The following is a 14,882-nucleotide window of genomic DNA, read 5'->3' as shown; positions in this document are numbered from 1 at the left end:
CGGATGTTCAGTGTGTGACATACTCATACTTCGAGTCCCTTCACTTTTTGAATCTGACTTGGGGCCGTTTTTAATGCTAATATTCATCTCGACCACTTCAGCAGGAATCTGTTGGCTGGACCCAGTGTCCCATTCTTGGAGGGATGTCCAGCAATGAATGCCGACAAACGCTGAACAAGCATTTTTGACGACGGTGGAACCAAGGATCACGCCAACGAACGGGTTCGAACTACCGGATTTTCTTTCCTTGTTTGTCCAACATGTTGGCGCTCTCGACAGTCTCGAGGTACCCAGCTGCAGTTCCTCGAGTCTGATGGCATCAAAAACCGTGTACGAGTCGTTACCGAATCTGACGTTATATTGTTTCCACTGAATCGTACAGTGTTTCATATCGGTAGATATAACTGCTATATCATATTTCGAGCCCATGCCTGTTCTCACTTATCACGGTTAGAATAATGTGATATCTGAATGGGCACCCGACTACACCGACGAGGATGCTCTCCAACGAAGACCAGCAGTAAGACCTGCCCACCTCCAGAACGTCAAGATAAAAGCCTGCTTGCTGAGACTCTACTCGAGCTCTTCAATTCACACTCAATCTCAACTACTAGTACACTTTGTGTTTTAAAAATCCGAAACAATGTCACCCCGACCCTTCGTCAGGAATTTGACCTTCCAGTCGTGAGTGTCGGTGATCTCGACCCAACGTTTCGCAGCAACGGCCTCGGCAAGGAGGTCACGATCATGCTCGCCTGGAGTCCCAACCCGGACGGCATCTATGAAGACTTCTTCCGGATAGTTTGGAAGTAAGGGCGTCTACTTCTGTTAGAGACTATTCAAAACCTTGCAATTTTTCTAAAATCAGCAAATTCGGGAAGTCGGGTGGGTGTTCCTATTCTCTTGCTGCCAAATTGCCGACTTACATACGAGCCCTCTTTCCAGGTCCATACTGGGCTACCACGACCTACACGGCTCAGTAAGATGATCGAAAAGATCAATACTCTTGAACGTCGCTTATATATATTGTATAGGCTTGCTTTCTCCAGAGCCCAGGTCGAGAGTGGGAAGGTCATCAGCGCTGCGACCTCCGTCGATATCAATGTGAGCAACTCTCATCTACTCCGAAATTGCTAGCACAAATGCAAGCTATAATGCAAAACAGTAAGAAAATAATCTTGACAGAAGCCAACGATGTCTATCATGTCTCTGTAAGTCTGGCTTCTGTTGATTTTCATCTCGACCACCGATGAATACCTCGTGTAGCTCAGGCGGGAACCTCTGGCATCCTGCAGGCCCAGAATCACACTGGGACTATCCAAGAAATAGCAGTCGGTTTGTATTGTCCGTCTCCGGGCTTCGTGAACAGAGGACACATTATGCCCACATTCGTACTCTACTTCAGCGATGTTGGGTATGTTATCTTTCCTGTATTTCTCCTTCAGAGCGTTCATAACATAATGCAGAGATCGCAGTCGCGTCACGGCAAAGTTCACAGGGTTTGGAATAGTCAATCTGTTCAGCAACAGCAGTCGAGGCCTGTGTGTTCAATCGCTATGCAGTGCGGTATATACATGGCTGGCAACATCATCATGGAAGGACCCATCTTTCGCCAGCTTGACGAATTGCAGATGCTTGAGATCGTTCCACAGCTCCAGGTCCTCGCTCGTTCGTCACCTGAAGACAAGATACTGGTGGAGAAGCTTCGTGCACTCAGGGAGATCGTCACCGTCACTGGCGATGATACGAATGACGGATTTACTCTCAAAACAGCGCATGTATGATTCTCCATGGGCATAGCAGGGACAGAAGTAGCCAAAGAGGCATCCAACATCATTCTGATGGATGACAACTTCTCTTCCATCGTCAAGACAATCATGTGGGGTCGTTGTGTGAACGACGCAGTTCTGAATTTTCTACAGTTCCAGATCTCCACCAACATTACTGCTGTGGTGATCACCTCCGTGACCGCCATCGCTTCTAGTTCTGAGACGTTGGCGCTGTCAGCTGTTCAGCTGTTGTGGATCAATATCATCATGGACACATTCACTGCGCTTGCACTTGCCTCGGACCCTGCATCGCTGGCGTTACTCAACTGGACATCTGATAAGCAGACAGCACCACTTTTCACTGTGAACATGTACAAACAAATTTTGTTGCAGTCCGTCTACCAGATCCCTGTCATCCTACCATTCCACTTCCTTGGCACCCAGATCCTGGGCTTTGCCGAGATGTCGGGCAATAACACCATTGTGCAGACGCTCGTCTTCAATGTGTTCATTTTTGCTCAGATATTCAACCCGGTGAATTCGGTCGCCCTTGGCTTCGTATCCACGTATCCACACCTCTCGGCGTGATTATCCGCCTGCTGCCTAATAGACCCTTTGAACGCCTCTTCATCCTAATGCGCTTACTGCCCAACCGCCAAGGTGGTCTTCCAAAAGTTCGCCCATAGGTTGAATGGAACTCTGCAATTGAACTTGTGCGTGATAATCTTGCCACATTTGCTAATCTGCGGGGCGGGCAACTTCGTTCGTCCTTATTCGTCGTCAAAAGTCGTCAGGCTAGACTACACGATGACAAACGTGTTCCTCTATATGTGCTTGTGTTTGGTTTGGTAGATGATATCCTTGATTTTTTCTAGTCCTTCGTTGATGACCATGGTCCTGATGCTTATTGCATCTTCCATCGGGGCTCGCTGGGCACCACAATCACGTGGTACTCACTCTTGTGCTCAGTATGTAGCTGAAATTCAATGTGATGCTTTACTAGTGCAGTCTATGCATTACGACAGTGCAGGTCAATCGAAATTGAGAGCCAAGTGAATTTTAAAACACGGAGTGGCATCACACCCTCTGAAATTTCGGAACTGTCCCACCAATCACCTCTGTCTTGTGTTTTACCTTCCGCATGGCACGATCAAAGAAGGGGGCATCGGACGTCATTCAAAAGAAGCCAAGGCAGAGGAAAGAATCAGCTACCCCGAAGTCACCTTTGGCTGACATCCAGAAATGCAAGGAACTTGGAATTGAAACACACCTTTGGGCAAACAAGACGAGGAGCAGCTATGCTGGCCATGTACACCGGGGACGCGAGTGCCATTTTGATGCATCAAGCTGCTCCGCTGATGACGGGGACTGTTCAATGCCCAAAGCGCCTTTGGTACGGCCAGTGGCACAGCCCGATGAACATCTAACACTGTTGAATCCAAATTCCAGGATGTGTAACGTCAACCTTTTCTGGGCCCCTAGCAGGAATACTGCACTACTACTGTGCCAGATCAACTACAACAGCACATTTTTGGACTGGCTCCTCCGATTCGAGGCTACATTGCAACTTTCTGACTATGCGAGTATACAATTGGAAGACAGAATTGTTATGCATCGAGCAAACCCAAGGAGTAAAGTCAAAAGGCCTGATTTTCTCTACACTGCACTGTCACGCACAGAATAAAAATCGTACAGGAAGTGGTGGCAGCGATGAATGGTGGTCGAATGCCTTTCTGTAGTCAAAATTATTCGTGTAGATGGTTAACGTCGGCAACATGGCATAGCACAAACTCTACAGACAGACGGGTATGAAACTGAGTTGTTCCGAGCGTGACGACTTGAAAGAAGCCGGAACGTAGACGGTCGTGAGTGCCAAGTGGCTATACCAAATAAACATGGAATTAAGTGATTTTTTAAACTCGACGTTGTCATTCTTGTCAATGCAATACGCATCACTACTCACTTAGCGATAGCTCTTGTTACGCGCAGTTTCGCAGAGTGACTGCAACTTCATGATACCATCGACTGGGTTCGACCTGTACATGACTGTTGTCCTTGATAAATAGTGATGGTATTGGGGATGGCGTACGCAATCTAGGAGCTGTCTCTATAGTCGTGGTGAGATTGTCCGAGGTAGTCATTTTCGATGTGTTATACCAAATATCAGTCTCTGTCAGTCAGCAGGAACAGGGGAGAAAACATAATAACAAATTGACAGTACACGGAAGACAGAATGACTGGCGCAGAGAAAAAAAAGAAAGAAAACACTTACTCTTCGGTCCATCTTCACATCCATCCTACTAATCTCAACAAACCCCGCTCCTATACATCCTCAACATCAAGGACAGTTTTTCGTCAGGCAACGCACCAAAAGCTGCTTCTCTAAAGCCTGTTCCTCCCTCTCTGCATTATAGAATTTAGTACCCATGCCATGGTAATCTTTACACGACGGAGAACTGAATTAGATGTCAGACTGCGATTTCATACGTCTATTTCCTTCATGCCCATGGAATTTGGGTATATATGAGTTCTTGCGACCCGTGGCACTTCCTATAGATCGATTAAATTGATACCAACAGGATGGGGGCAGGGGAGTCGCGATGTGCCACGCAAAGGTGATGTGGCAGACTGACAGCATGGAGATCAGGGTCAACTAAGAAATCACACGCACCGTATTACGCCCCCTTCTGTCTGTTCCGGTTTCCTGTATGGAAGCATCTCGCTAAGGACGGTCGCAATTGCTCTCGCGATTTTGCATTCTTGGAATAGCGCTTCATGCCTTCTTCGGGATGGATGACGTCGCGCGCGCTGGTGGAGATTATTCCGCTACTCGCTACAAGGTGCCATCGGGAAACAGCGAACAGAATATAGGTACCATCATAAACCACAAACCATAAAAGCTGTCTTCCTCTATCAGTGGACACGTAGTAACTATACGGGGGTTAAGCATAGCATCCTCGGTGTCGAACGGAATCACCACATCAAGCTTATCAGCAGGTTTCAATCGCATCCATAGGGTACGGAAACCATCCTTATCATGGTTGCGAGCTTTAAGCGAGGAAGACGATAGTTCAGTGAGGGGCAAGGACCTATCAAAAAGGGCCGCCAATAGGTCGGGTCAGTATCGCGAAAAGAACCCAGGTTCAGATGAAGATATAGTTCAGCGCTCAGGATCGATGGAGGCGAGTTTAAAAAAGGGGCTGTAGAGTAAACAGTAGATCTAGGAGATGTTGCGAAAGATGTTCAGTAAATGGGGATAATTGATGATAAATTTAGCAAACCGATATCGCTGAACACGTATGTGAGCTAGAGTTATGGAGGCGGAGACTTCGTTCCCCGACAATAGAATTTGATCTTGAGCTTGTCGATAAATCTACGGCAGCGGATCTGAGTTGGAAAGATATCGGACGCGCTGCGGAACATTCTTGTCCATAATTATGCAAAACATAATGCAAATTGGCCGGAGAACGGACGAGTAGGCGTTTGCGAAGGTGAGAGATAAGGACAAAGCCAAAGCAACGGTCTTTACCCTGATAATTGAGTTTCGGGTCTGCATATGATAGAAAGCGAGGTTCGGCTATGAGGCGCACTTGAATTCCCTCCAGAGGGCGCTCATGATCTCCTTAGCATTCGCTTCAGTAGCAGACGCCGCAGACCTCAAGCATAAGCTCCGATGAGGTAGCCGTAAGGTACCCTACGTCAGTACAGTAGATCCCCGCACATGAAAGACACGGCATCGGCGGAAACGACGCACCAATCATGCACGTCAGGTCCGCGAGATTAGCTTCCCCGCGTCAAAGGCAAAGCCGCTCTCGTCTCTCTTTGTCATTGTCATTCATTCCTTCTCCTTCTCACGAGTTTCAGGCCCTTTGTCCGCGTTCCTCGTCTTCGTCCCTGATCATAAGTTCTTCCTCTCCTATTTCTCTGCCTTGTCCCTGTGAGAAAGAATTGTCTCGTGAACATGATGCGGGTGTGGTTGTCGCAGGGCACGCTCCAGATGGACTTCAGTGCACCAAGTGCAGCAGGCGCAGGTGCGTCCTATACATGTACATTAGTTCGGGTCAAATTCGGGTCAGTGATAATTCAAATTATGACAGACGAGCTAACAATAAGTTAAAGATCGAGACCTACATCGTCAGTGACAAAATAAAAATCTCTGTGCGAAATTCCCCTTTGCTGCTTCGCTTTGTCGCATCCAAAAAGTTTCTTCGTCGGGAGGATGTGGATGAGTACTTCAAGTTGAATGACCGCTAGTAGCTTACGTAAATCACACTGGCCGACTGTAAATAATATTAATATTCACATATAGCGCCATACTTATCTCTGATAAGAATCAGCGATCCTTCATCAGCTTGGCATATATAACGCTGGTAGCCAATTCAAATGCTAACAGGCGACTCCCCTACCGGAGTGACCTCGTTAAAAATAACACTAGCAGCAGCTTCCAACGCCTCACTAGTGTACTCGAAGCTTGCCACGCATGCCTGGACACCCAAGACCCTCCCAGAAAATAATTCATACGGCGCGCAGCTCGCCAGGACCACAATCGGTACCCCACTGGCCTGCATCCTGACGCTCTCCAAGACATCCAGTTGCCAAGCACTACGATCCGCGTTACGTGTGACGAATATGAGACCCTCGCCGAAATCTCTTCTGCAGTCAAAATCAGCTGCATAAACCAAATGTTCGACATCTGCAGCGCGGCGTCGCACGGACTCAGCGAAAGACATGTAGTAAGGCGCCGCCGTGTTCCGGACGTGGCCTTTCCCGGTGCGTTGTACACCTTCCGCATCATCCACCGCTGCATTAAGGCTTTCCACGACGGGTGTCATCACCACAATCTTGTCCGACGAAAACACAGGAAGAGATCCGGAAAGAAGCGCGATAGATTTTGCGTATGCTTCCTCGCTCAGTTTCTTGTTCGTCGCCTGCAACGCATTCATGGCCTTCTCGTCAAATGGATTCCCGAGCACGTCATCCCATGTCCCAGCGAATTTCCGTTTCAATGCAGTAATCCTTTCTCCGCTTTTCCTCAGCTCGTGCATATGCAGCTCACCCTTCTGTACTGCCTCGTAGGTCGCCTCCATCGCTCCCCTATGGAATGCCATAGTATGGCAAATCATAACCACATCTGCACCCGCCGCTAAAGCTTCCACAGCACCACGTGGTACGCCTCCCTGTCTCTCCTTCACCGCATTCATCTCCAGACAATCCGTCACGACCACCCCTTCAAAATGCAGCTCCTCCCGCAATAGGGTCGTAGTCACAGCCCGTGAAAGGGAGGCTGGAGTCTTATTGTCACCAGTCAAAGCCTGGATAACCATATGCCCTGTCATGATGCTGGCGACGCCAGCGTTGACAAGTTCTTTGAAAGGTTTCAACTCGGTTTCATCCAACTCGGCACGACTCTTGTTGATGATGGGGAGACCAAGATGCGAGTCAATGTTTGTATCACCGTGTCCTGGGAAATGTTTCGCAGACGGTGCGACACCACCTTGTGTGAGGCCATCGCCAACTGCCTTCGCAAATCGCGCAACCTCTGTGGGGTCTAATCACCAAAGCTTAGCAAAAGTTCTCCGAGTAACTTGGGTCTCACCATCTCCAAAAGAGCGTACACCTCAAGGAAAGAGCGTACAGGTCAAGACACTGTCGAGCACCGAAGCACTTAATACTTACCAATGACTGGGTTCCGTGGGTCAGAATTCACGTCTCCTACTGGAGAATAGGACCAATTAATGCCGACAGCTTTCATCTCACGAGCTGAAGCCGCCGAACAACTTCTTGCATATTCGGGTTCACCGGTAGCAGCGATTGCCATAGCTCCTGGGCTGGAAAGTAATGAGACAAAAGAGGGTCAACGAGACGTGACTTACAACTGTGTACCAGCCTGATGCTTTGCAGTCGAGCTGAACGCAGATACAAGGCCTGTGATTATAGGATTAGCCTGACGTGAAAGCGGACGTCGCGAAATGTACCATTCTCTTGATCAATCCCAATCATCAGCGGATTCACGTGTCCAGCATCTCTTGCGCACTGCTGCAAAGATTGAACAAGCGCGTGCACCTGCTTCACACCTGGGGAAATCGTGATTCGCATAGTGTGAATATTTCAACAAACATTGTGCCTTACTTTGCACATTCCGTTTCATGAGGATAATATTCCTGATTACGATAACTCGTGAGGATAGGGTACGTCCACATGTGTTTTTGCCTACCCAACATGATACTTATTGATGAGTTCCTTTGCATCATCGCTGACCTCATATCCATGGAATCCAAAAACGAAGTGCTGCAGTGGTCCTCAGGATTTAGTCCGATCTGAGAGCGGCTTTCGGCGCACCTGACCGATCTCCCTCTTATCCTCGTCTGAAAGATGCATGATGGTTGAGAACAAAGAGGTCTACCATAAGGTGACCGGTGTCTAGACATTGTGATCACGTTTAAGTTGTCACGAGGTTGCTTTTAACTTGGCCCATGTGATGTGCTTGAAAAGGCACTTCGACTACGCGCCAAGTACCAAGCCTTTTATGACTTACTAAGGTAATGTAGCCTGCTTCAGCGCATGATACGTAGACCAGAATGACTGCATGTGTCCTTTCGGGGCCTCCCCAGACGGTACAGCTCTCTGTTTCGTGCCATGCTGTACGCAGCTCCAATTTGAATTCTGAATCTATAAAAACACTAGGTGCGGTCTTCTCGCTTCTAATTTCAATTCATCCTAAAGACGCAGTACTCGACTCCTCTCGGTAGGCTGCGCTTCTCGAACAGGAAATCACAATACTTGCATTATTTAAAATTCGCCTTTATTGAACATAGCATCGATTTCCGTCGAAATAGCAGGCGCTTGGATGAGCTGATTACTATCAAAGATGCTCCACTGTTGGGTGGCAGTCCCGAGTGTATACTTAGGCAATGATTGAATTGAACGCGGCACACCTGATATGCGTGCATTTGGATTTAAATTATTGGCAAGTGATGCACTGACACGAGAACTTGGCGCGGCAGTCTGGACAGAGACAGAGACATTGATGCAGCCCGCGTTGACAAGGCACGGCCCCACGGGTGTACTTTGGCATAAGACTTTTACCCGGTACCAAGGCTTGTCGGCTATATCATTTCAATGGTTGTCAGCTTCGTCGTGAAAATTCACCACTTACTGAACCACTATTTGAGGTCATGAGAACAATACAAAAGGGCTCCATGCACGTTCGCAAGCAGAAGTTCGATGAAATTTAAATTGAGCGCGACAAGCACTTCGCGCGCGGCGGAGATGACCAATCATAATATTAAGCAACATGTGACTCCTATGACAACTTGCACACTGCCCAGCCTGAGGCGAATATGGAGGTCAGTTGCACATGTACTTTCTTTTAATTCCAAATACTTATCGGCACGTCTGACAGCGGTCCAGTAATCGTCCAACCAAAAGGCTTCGCCTACAAGGACCTGACGGCTTCCAGGTAACCAAGAATATCTCGAAACCCGCGTACAAACCTCCACCGCCTTTCGTGTCTTCTTTTGATTCACCGAAGGCCGGGCCATCAACAAAGGTTCCTGATGACGAGCAGGAAAAGTCGAAGGATTCGAGTCGTGTTCGAGAACGACCGCAAAACCCGTTTACTGCCGCACTCCCCGACTTTGGTGACATTTCACTTGGACGCGAGGCTAACTTGAAGGGAAAGGGAAAGGAGAAGGAGAAGGAGATATCAGTTCGCCCAGCTGGCAATCGCAAGCGACCGAACCCATTTATCACTGCGAGCAATGCAGGGGCGGATCCGTCTCGCGTGCGCCTCACCGTTACCCCTTCAGAATCAGCATCTGTGCATCTTCCTCCTATATCCCATCCAAAACCACATTCCGCACCTCTTAGACCTCTACAACCTCTCAAACCACCTTCGTTTGTAATCAACCCCCCAGCAAATGCGTCGTCTTCCAAACCTGTATCGATTCTCAAGCCACCTCCGAGGCCTCAGCTGACTTCTAAAGCGATCGTTCTGAAGCCTCTTGCTCCACCCAACTTTGCCCCGTTTGCCGAAAAGAAATCATTGACTAACTTGAAGCCCATCTCATCTTTTGCGATAAATCCCACAAAGGACGGTGCAGGTGCTGAGTTACTCTCGCTTTTTCTCCAACAGCACGGACACAACTTTGTTACTCCATTCGAACGTGAGATGCAGCGCGGTATTGGACTCAGCCCTCGCAAAAACAAGAGCGCTAAAGCGAAGTTTGTGCGGTACGTGCGCGTCTTGCGAGATCATTGGTCGATTTATATTGAAACGCGATGGTAACACAGTGGTGGAATGGCAGCGCGTGCTCAACACCTGATCTCAGGCACAAAGACCGACTATACCCTTTGGTGTCTACAGCTCAAACAAAAGCTCTCATCCGCGCCACCCGCAGCACCGACGTTATCATGTGATTTGCTCCTACGCATTCTGCGAGTACTACCCCTTCCCACGAAGACCGCTACCCCCACCCGTGTGCACCTCGCCACATGTCGCATCTCATCGCGTCACAGGTTCGCCAACATAACAGATTTGAGGGATCAATGTTATGTCGTTCTTTTTCCACACGTTGTCGAGCCCAGTCGTAATTTTGAAGAGGGCAGGGATGTCTTGGCCTGGATGCCGTGGTACAAGGTATTGCTCTCCACTATCGTGCCAAGGGAGATACTGGGAAGTCTTTCGGTTGAACCATTGATGCCCCCAAGGAGTGTCATCATTGTACCACGATGGCACATTATGCAGACTGAGTGACAAGAGGGGCTAGGGTCTGTATCAGGCGCTCGACCACCGCTACACTGGTACTTGTTGTTTTTTAATAATATTGCATAGCTTTGCGCAGCGTATCTGTTAAGTCACTTATCCAGCACCACGCCAATCTGCACGGGAAAAATTAAAATCCCTGGAACGTAGCCCCGTGGTCTTTCAAACACCGTGACCGTGGCGTTCTCAAACGCTTAAATTTACAACCGTTCTGACTGTCAGACTACAGGCACAATATAATCGGTCTGCAGTTTGGAACGTGTCCAAGTCAAGATTCTGAAACGGAATGTAGGATCGTACATGCTCCAGAATTTAATTTTAAGGGGCGATCCAGGGCGATGGTTCAGTGCGCCGCAGCACTAGGGTACTGCCAACGTGTGTCTATTCAGTACTAATGCGAGTCACGGGTACTACTGCATGAAACTTTTATACTATTTGGTACTAGTACTCCAGGATGTCTCCATCAAAGTTAAATATTACATGCAATTTGCAGGGCCGGTACCTGTACAAACTATATTGCATAGCACTTTGAGTTATGATGTATAACCTAGTACAGTCGACTCCCTCCTAACGCATACCAGGTATAACCCATACTCCCTCATTGGACATACATTTTTGGATTTCCAAAGTTAGTTTGCAGGGCTTTTGCTCTCTTGAATACCCCATACTCCCAGGGTAAATTCATCATCACTACCACAAAAGCTTGCCACGTACCTGGTTAAATAACGAATGATCTCACCGGCCAGCTATAGCTACTCGAGCATCACTCCCTTGGCGTACATCAACACACACTACCCCACATCTGGTGCCGATGTGCCTCATACGGGGATGAAAGTTTTCCACGTGAATACTTGGGATCAAAGAACTTAGAATACCCATCCCCATGACCTCGGAGCCGTTTCATCGAGTTCTTCACTTAGCGTCTCTGACCTGACGCTGTGAAAAGAACGCGACAATTTGAATCAGCTGGTTGTTTCAGACTCTCGCGCGTGATGTCGGTTTCCCGCGACGCGTCGGTGTCACCGCTGCATTTTGGCACAAAAATAAAAGAGAGAATTAACTGCGTACTCCATGTGGATGGGTCCGATGGGAAGACGTGACCGCGTGACGCGTATATGCAATCACGTGATCGCGTGATGAGTGAGCCACAGACGCGCGTCAAGTTTAGAACGACTCCAACTGACCAGATAGACGCGCCTGTTCTTATCCAAGATGCCCGAAAGACGCGTGTCATCAATTAAACCTCCTTCACAATCGTTATCAGGAGACGAGGGAGACATGGACCTCAAGGACTCTCAAGGCACCAGTGATGACCACAACGAGGAGTAATTCTCGTGATATTTGATGCTACCTGCCACGCTGACAACAGGTCTCTAAGAACGTTCGCCGTCATCGCGGCAGAGTTCAAAGGTGTGTCAAAAATTATAGCGCTAGCTATACCTGATCACATGCGCTTGCCAGCGACATGGGAGAAGAAGTTGAGAGGACGTGACAATAAGATAATACAGACAACGCAAAAAGAACTCAACCTTGCTGTTCGTATCCTTGATACACGTCATCTCTCATCTTTACCTTCCAAACAGCTCCAGAACAAGGAAACTGAAATCGCCAACGTCATAAACGATATGTAGGACGTCCTGTCGGGGCGTATATACCGCTGTCTGCTCAACACTGATACGCAATCGAAGGGAAACCCTTCATCAGGATTTCCTCAAACAATATGCGATTCTGGAAGACAAGAAGCGCAAGATAACAGCTGCGATCGCTGAAGCACAGGAAGAACTTATAGTTTGTCCCTCAGCACCAAGAAGCCATCACTACATTCTCTAAGTAATTAATGTCTTCTTACAGCCACTCGCGATCAAACGCCACCAAGCGATCATCAGCCTTGGACACGAGGTGGAGAACGGGCAACTGGAAGGAATGGCCCTCATCAAAGGTGCTTGCCAATGTATGCTTATCCCCGTTCTCTTACTGCTCCGCAGCTGATCTTCTCTCCCTCCGCTCCATAGCCACCCGAGATGTTGCCCAGGAGCTTGGGACGTTGCACTTCGATTCCTGAATGATACCCGTACTAGAGTATTCCATCGTTCCCCCTTGGCCAGCTTGGCTCGTGTTAACTGAGCGTAGATACGGCCAGCCAGGCCCACGTCAGTGGACCGTATTTATGAACTGCTTGACATGTCAGGCGTTTCATCCCCGCTACTGTATCACCTGGGCTTGGCATGCAGCATGCTGCTGAAGATCATACACAATAAGTCGTCATGACTTTGATTCCCATATGACGTGGAGTCAGAAGCACACAGGCTGTTGGCACTTTCCTGTACAATGAATTGGGGAGCACCGGTATCCGAGATACGTTCTCTTCTCTTCGCTGCTGACGCGGCCAGTAAAAGCGTGCCTAGACCATGCAGGGAGTGCGGGCTTTTGCGAGCCTCCGGAGACTTAGGAGATGAGAACAGCAATTGGTCAGGCCATCAGACAGTCCCTGGATGTCATATATAAACATAGGTCGAGGAATATGGTGGCGATCAAAGCGCCACAGCACTTGTACAAAACAATGGTCAGGATTAGTGTTTGCATTCGAGGAAGCAACGTGCATGATATGCTAGAAGATGACTATCAGAGATAACAGAGACCCGATAGACGGTAAGCTTGGACAGCAGCGGTGAACGTGGGTACGTACGCAAGGAGAGGGCCTATGATCATGAGTTGTCATATCTAGGGCACAATTCGCGACCTCGTTAATCGTTATGTCAGGACCCGAAGTGCTGCTCGTGTGCAGTCGCGACCCGAGCAGCCTGAGGATAAGTTATCGCTGATGACAGGGTCCGAATCAGAAGCAAAGCGTTAGTTAATGAACGTATGAAATTTCAAACAACCCACCTATTACGTTCCAGCGTCTCTCTGCTGCGTGTGCGAGTGTAACAAGGTTGTATTGTCACTTAGATATTTAAAGCTTTTCATTTCATCAAAGGTTACCCTGACTCGGCGGTATGCCGCCTGTGCTGCTAAGCCCTGTTAAGCCAGGAGAACTATAACCTTTTCGGCTACCCTCCACTCCGCCTTGGCACCATCCACATCGAGATCTCTAAACCTTTTGAGCTCTGTGGCGGCTTCGCCAAGACGACCGTACGTGGCCGTAGTAGGCTCGGTGTCTGGTGGCACATCGAGGTTGATATCTAAGTCGTATAACGAAGGAACGTGTAGCATCACTCTTCTTGGTTCTACATCGAGCGTTGAATTTGAGATGTGCGCGCGAGTCTGTATAACCCAACGATTGCTAAGGATCAACACGGGAACTAAACTATTGGCGAGACCATGTCTCCGTGGAAACAGCCCGACAGGCTCGATGGTGTGCCGGGGATGAGACTTACCAGATTGGGCACATTGATGATGAAGCGGATTTTACGGTGGTCTTTCGTCGGAGTCCATGTCCATGTGGGCGTAGCACTTTTGAGTATCCTCTCAACTTTTGAGGCCGGCGCTATAGCTGTTGGAGAAGGTAGTTCCTGAATGAGAGTAGTCTTAGCGTCGGATTTGTGGTGAGGGTGACCGGGCGGAAAGAGGATTCTAGGCACAATCACTTGGCGCGACACAGGTTTGCCTTTCGAGGCGATGTTAGGCGTGCCAATCTGCCGGGAAAGCTCAAGTGAGGTGTGTGACTCAACACGCTGCAACGCAAGTTCTGCGTCAAGTCATGGTCAGATGATGCATCGGATAGACACGAACTATGAAATGACGTGCCTATAATGAACGCTTTGAAGTCGGCTTCTTTCAGGGTGCGAGACTTGATGGATGGGTTAAGGACACAGTCGACGACAAGGGCCGGTTTCCCGGCTGAAGACGACGATCCAATGCATATCAATCACGCGGGAAGAGTTGAAATTACAGCCACAAATGGTGCTTAAGCGAAGTACGCGGAGACGGGTTGATGACAGCACCGACCTTTGTCTTTGTCATCGCGAGGATCTGACACTAGGATTGGGATGAACCATCCATCGGAATTCGATTCATTGTAGTCTTGGCCACGAATTACTTTCTGAATCGTGTCTTCACTACCAGGTGGAGGTGGAGGCACGTTCGTGTCCCAAGCTATGTTAACAAAAACTTTAAGTCCTTTTGGGATAGTGATTGGTGCTCCTAGAGTGTCGGAGGGCGCACTAGCAAGAAGACTAGTGGCGGTTCTGGGGACGACGGCTTGTTGGAGCGCGCTAGATTTTACGCAGAAACCGGGGAGTGGATTTAGCGTTAGACTGATTGAGGAGGACATTATCGAACATAGCGTGGAAACCAAGTGGAAACAACGAGCCGTTTCATGAATAACGCCCCTTCCATATCGGGTTTTG

At 48.6% G+C, this 14,882-nt stretch overlaps 5 protein-coding genes across 5 annotated transcripts; 3 read left to right on the top strand and 2 right to left on the bottom strand.

Moving 5' to 3' along the window:
* The first annotated feature begins 1,300 nt into the window (after positions 1-1,300).
* F5891DRAFT_727851 (uncharacterized protein) lies at positions 1,301-2,489 on the top strand. Its single transcript, XM_041372988.1, has 2 exons — positions 1,301-1,414; positions 1,467-2,489. Exon 2 carries the CDS (start codon positions 1,791-1,793, stop codon positions 2,355-2,357), a length of 567 nt encoding a protein of 188 aa, XP_041220005.1. The 5' UTR covers positions 1,301-1,414; positions 1,467-1,790; the 3' UTR covers positions 2,358-2,489.
* A 3,600-nt stretch (positions 2,490-6,089) lies between these two features.
* On the bottom strand, positions 6,090-8,168 carry F5891DRAFT_1062654 (glycoside hydrolase superfamily). Its single transcript, XM_041362968.1, has 8 exons — positions 8,109-8,168; positions 7,984-8,057; positions 7,899-7,930; positions 7,745-7,843; positions 7,643-7,694; positions 7,446-7,597; positions 7,366-7,386; positions 6,090-7,317 (listed from the first exon to the last, which is right to left on the bottom strand). The coding sequence occupies exons 1-8, from the start codon at positions 8,145-8,147 to the stop codon at positions 6,149-6,151; spliced, it is 1,638 nt and encodes a 545-aa protein (XP_041220004.1). The 5' UTR covers positions 8,148-8,168; the 3' UTR covers positions 6,090-6,148.
* Positions 8,169-9,071: 903 nt separating this feature from the next.
* On the top strand, positions 9,072-10,923 carry F5891DRAFT_1152386 (uncharacterized protein). The gene is made up of 3 exons (XM_041365166.1): positions 9,072-9,115; positions 9,172-10,001; positions 10,062-10,923. Exons 1-3 carry the CDS (start codon positions 9,110-9,112, stop codon positions 10,522-10,524), a joined length of 1,299 nt encoding a protein of 432 aa, XP_041220003.1. The 5' UTR covers positions 9,072-9,109; the 3' UTR covers positions 10,525-10,923.
* Positions 10,924-11,681: 758 nt separating this feature from the next.
* Positions 11,682-12,790, top strand: F5891DRAFT_727713 (uncharacterized protein). The gene is made up of 8 exons (XM_041372987.1): positions 11,682-11,858; positions 11,912-11,943; positions 11,995-12,068; positions 12,117-12,160; positions 12,222-12,321; positions 12,385-12,484; positions 12,546-12,612; positions 12,664-12,790. Exons 1-7 carry the CDS (start codon positions 11,746-11,748, stop codon positions 12,593-12,595), a joined length of 513 nt encoding a protein of 170 aa, XP_041220002.1. The 5' UTR covers positions 11,682-11,745; the 3' UTR covers positions 12,596-12,612; positions 12,664-12,790.
* Positions 12,791-13,554: 764 nt separating this feature from the next.
* Positions 13,555-14,806, bottom strand: F5891DRAFT_1130943 (pre-RNA processing PIH1/Nop17-domain-containing protein; the record flags this gene model as incomplete). The annotated part of the gene is made up of 4 exons (XM_041364595.1): positions 13,555-13,797; positions 13,911-14,221; positions 14,281-14,373; positions 14,482-14,806. The coding sequence occupies 4 exons, from the start codon at positions 14,804-14,806 to the stop codon at positions 13,555-13,557; spliced, it is 972 nt and encodes a 323-aa protein (XP_041220001.1).
* Positions 14,807-14,882: the final 76 nt, after the last annotated feature.

Source organism: Suillus fuscotomentosus (assembly GCF_016647785.1).
Source record: "Suillus fuscotomentosus strain FC203 chromosome Unknown F5891scaffold_80, whole genome shotgun sequence".
Classification (NCBI taxonomy): Eukaryota; Fungi; Basidiomycota; class Agaricomycetes; order Boletales; family Suillaceae; genus Suillus; species Suillus fuscotomentosus.
The sequence above is the reverse complement of the archived record's forward strand: the minus strand, read 5'-3'. Positions and strand labels throughout refer to the sequence as shown.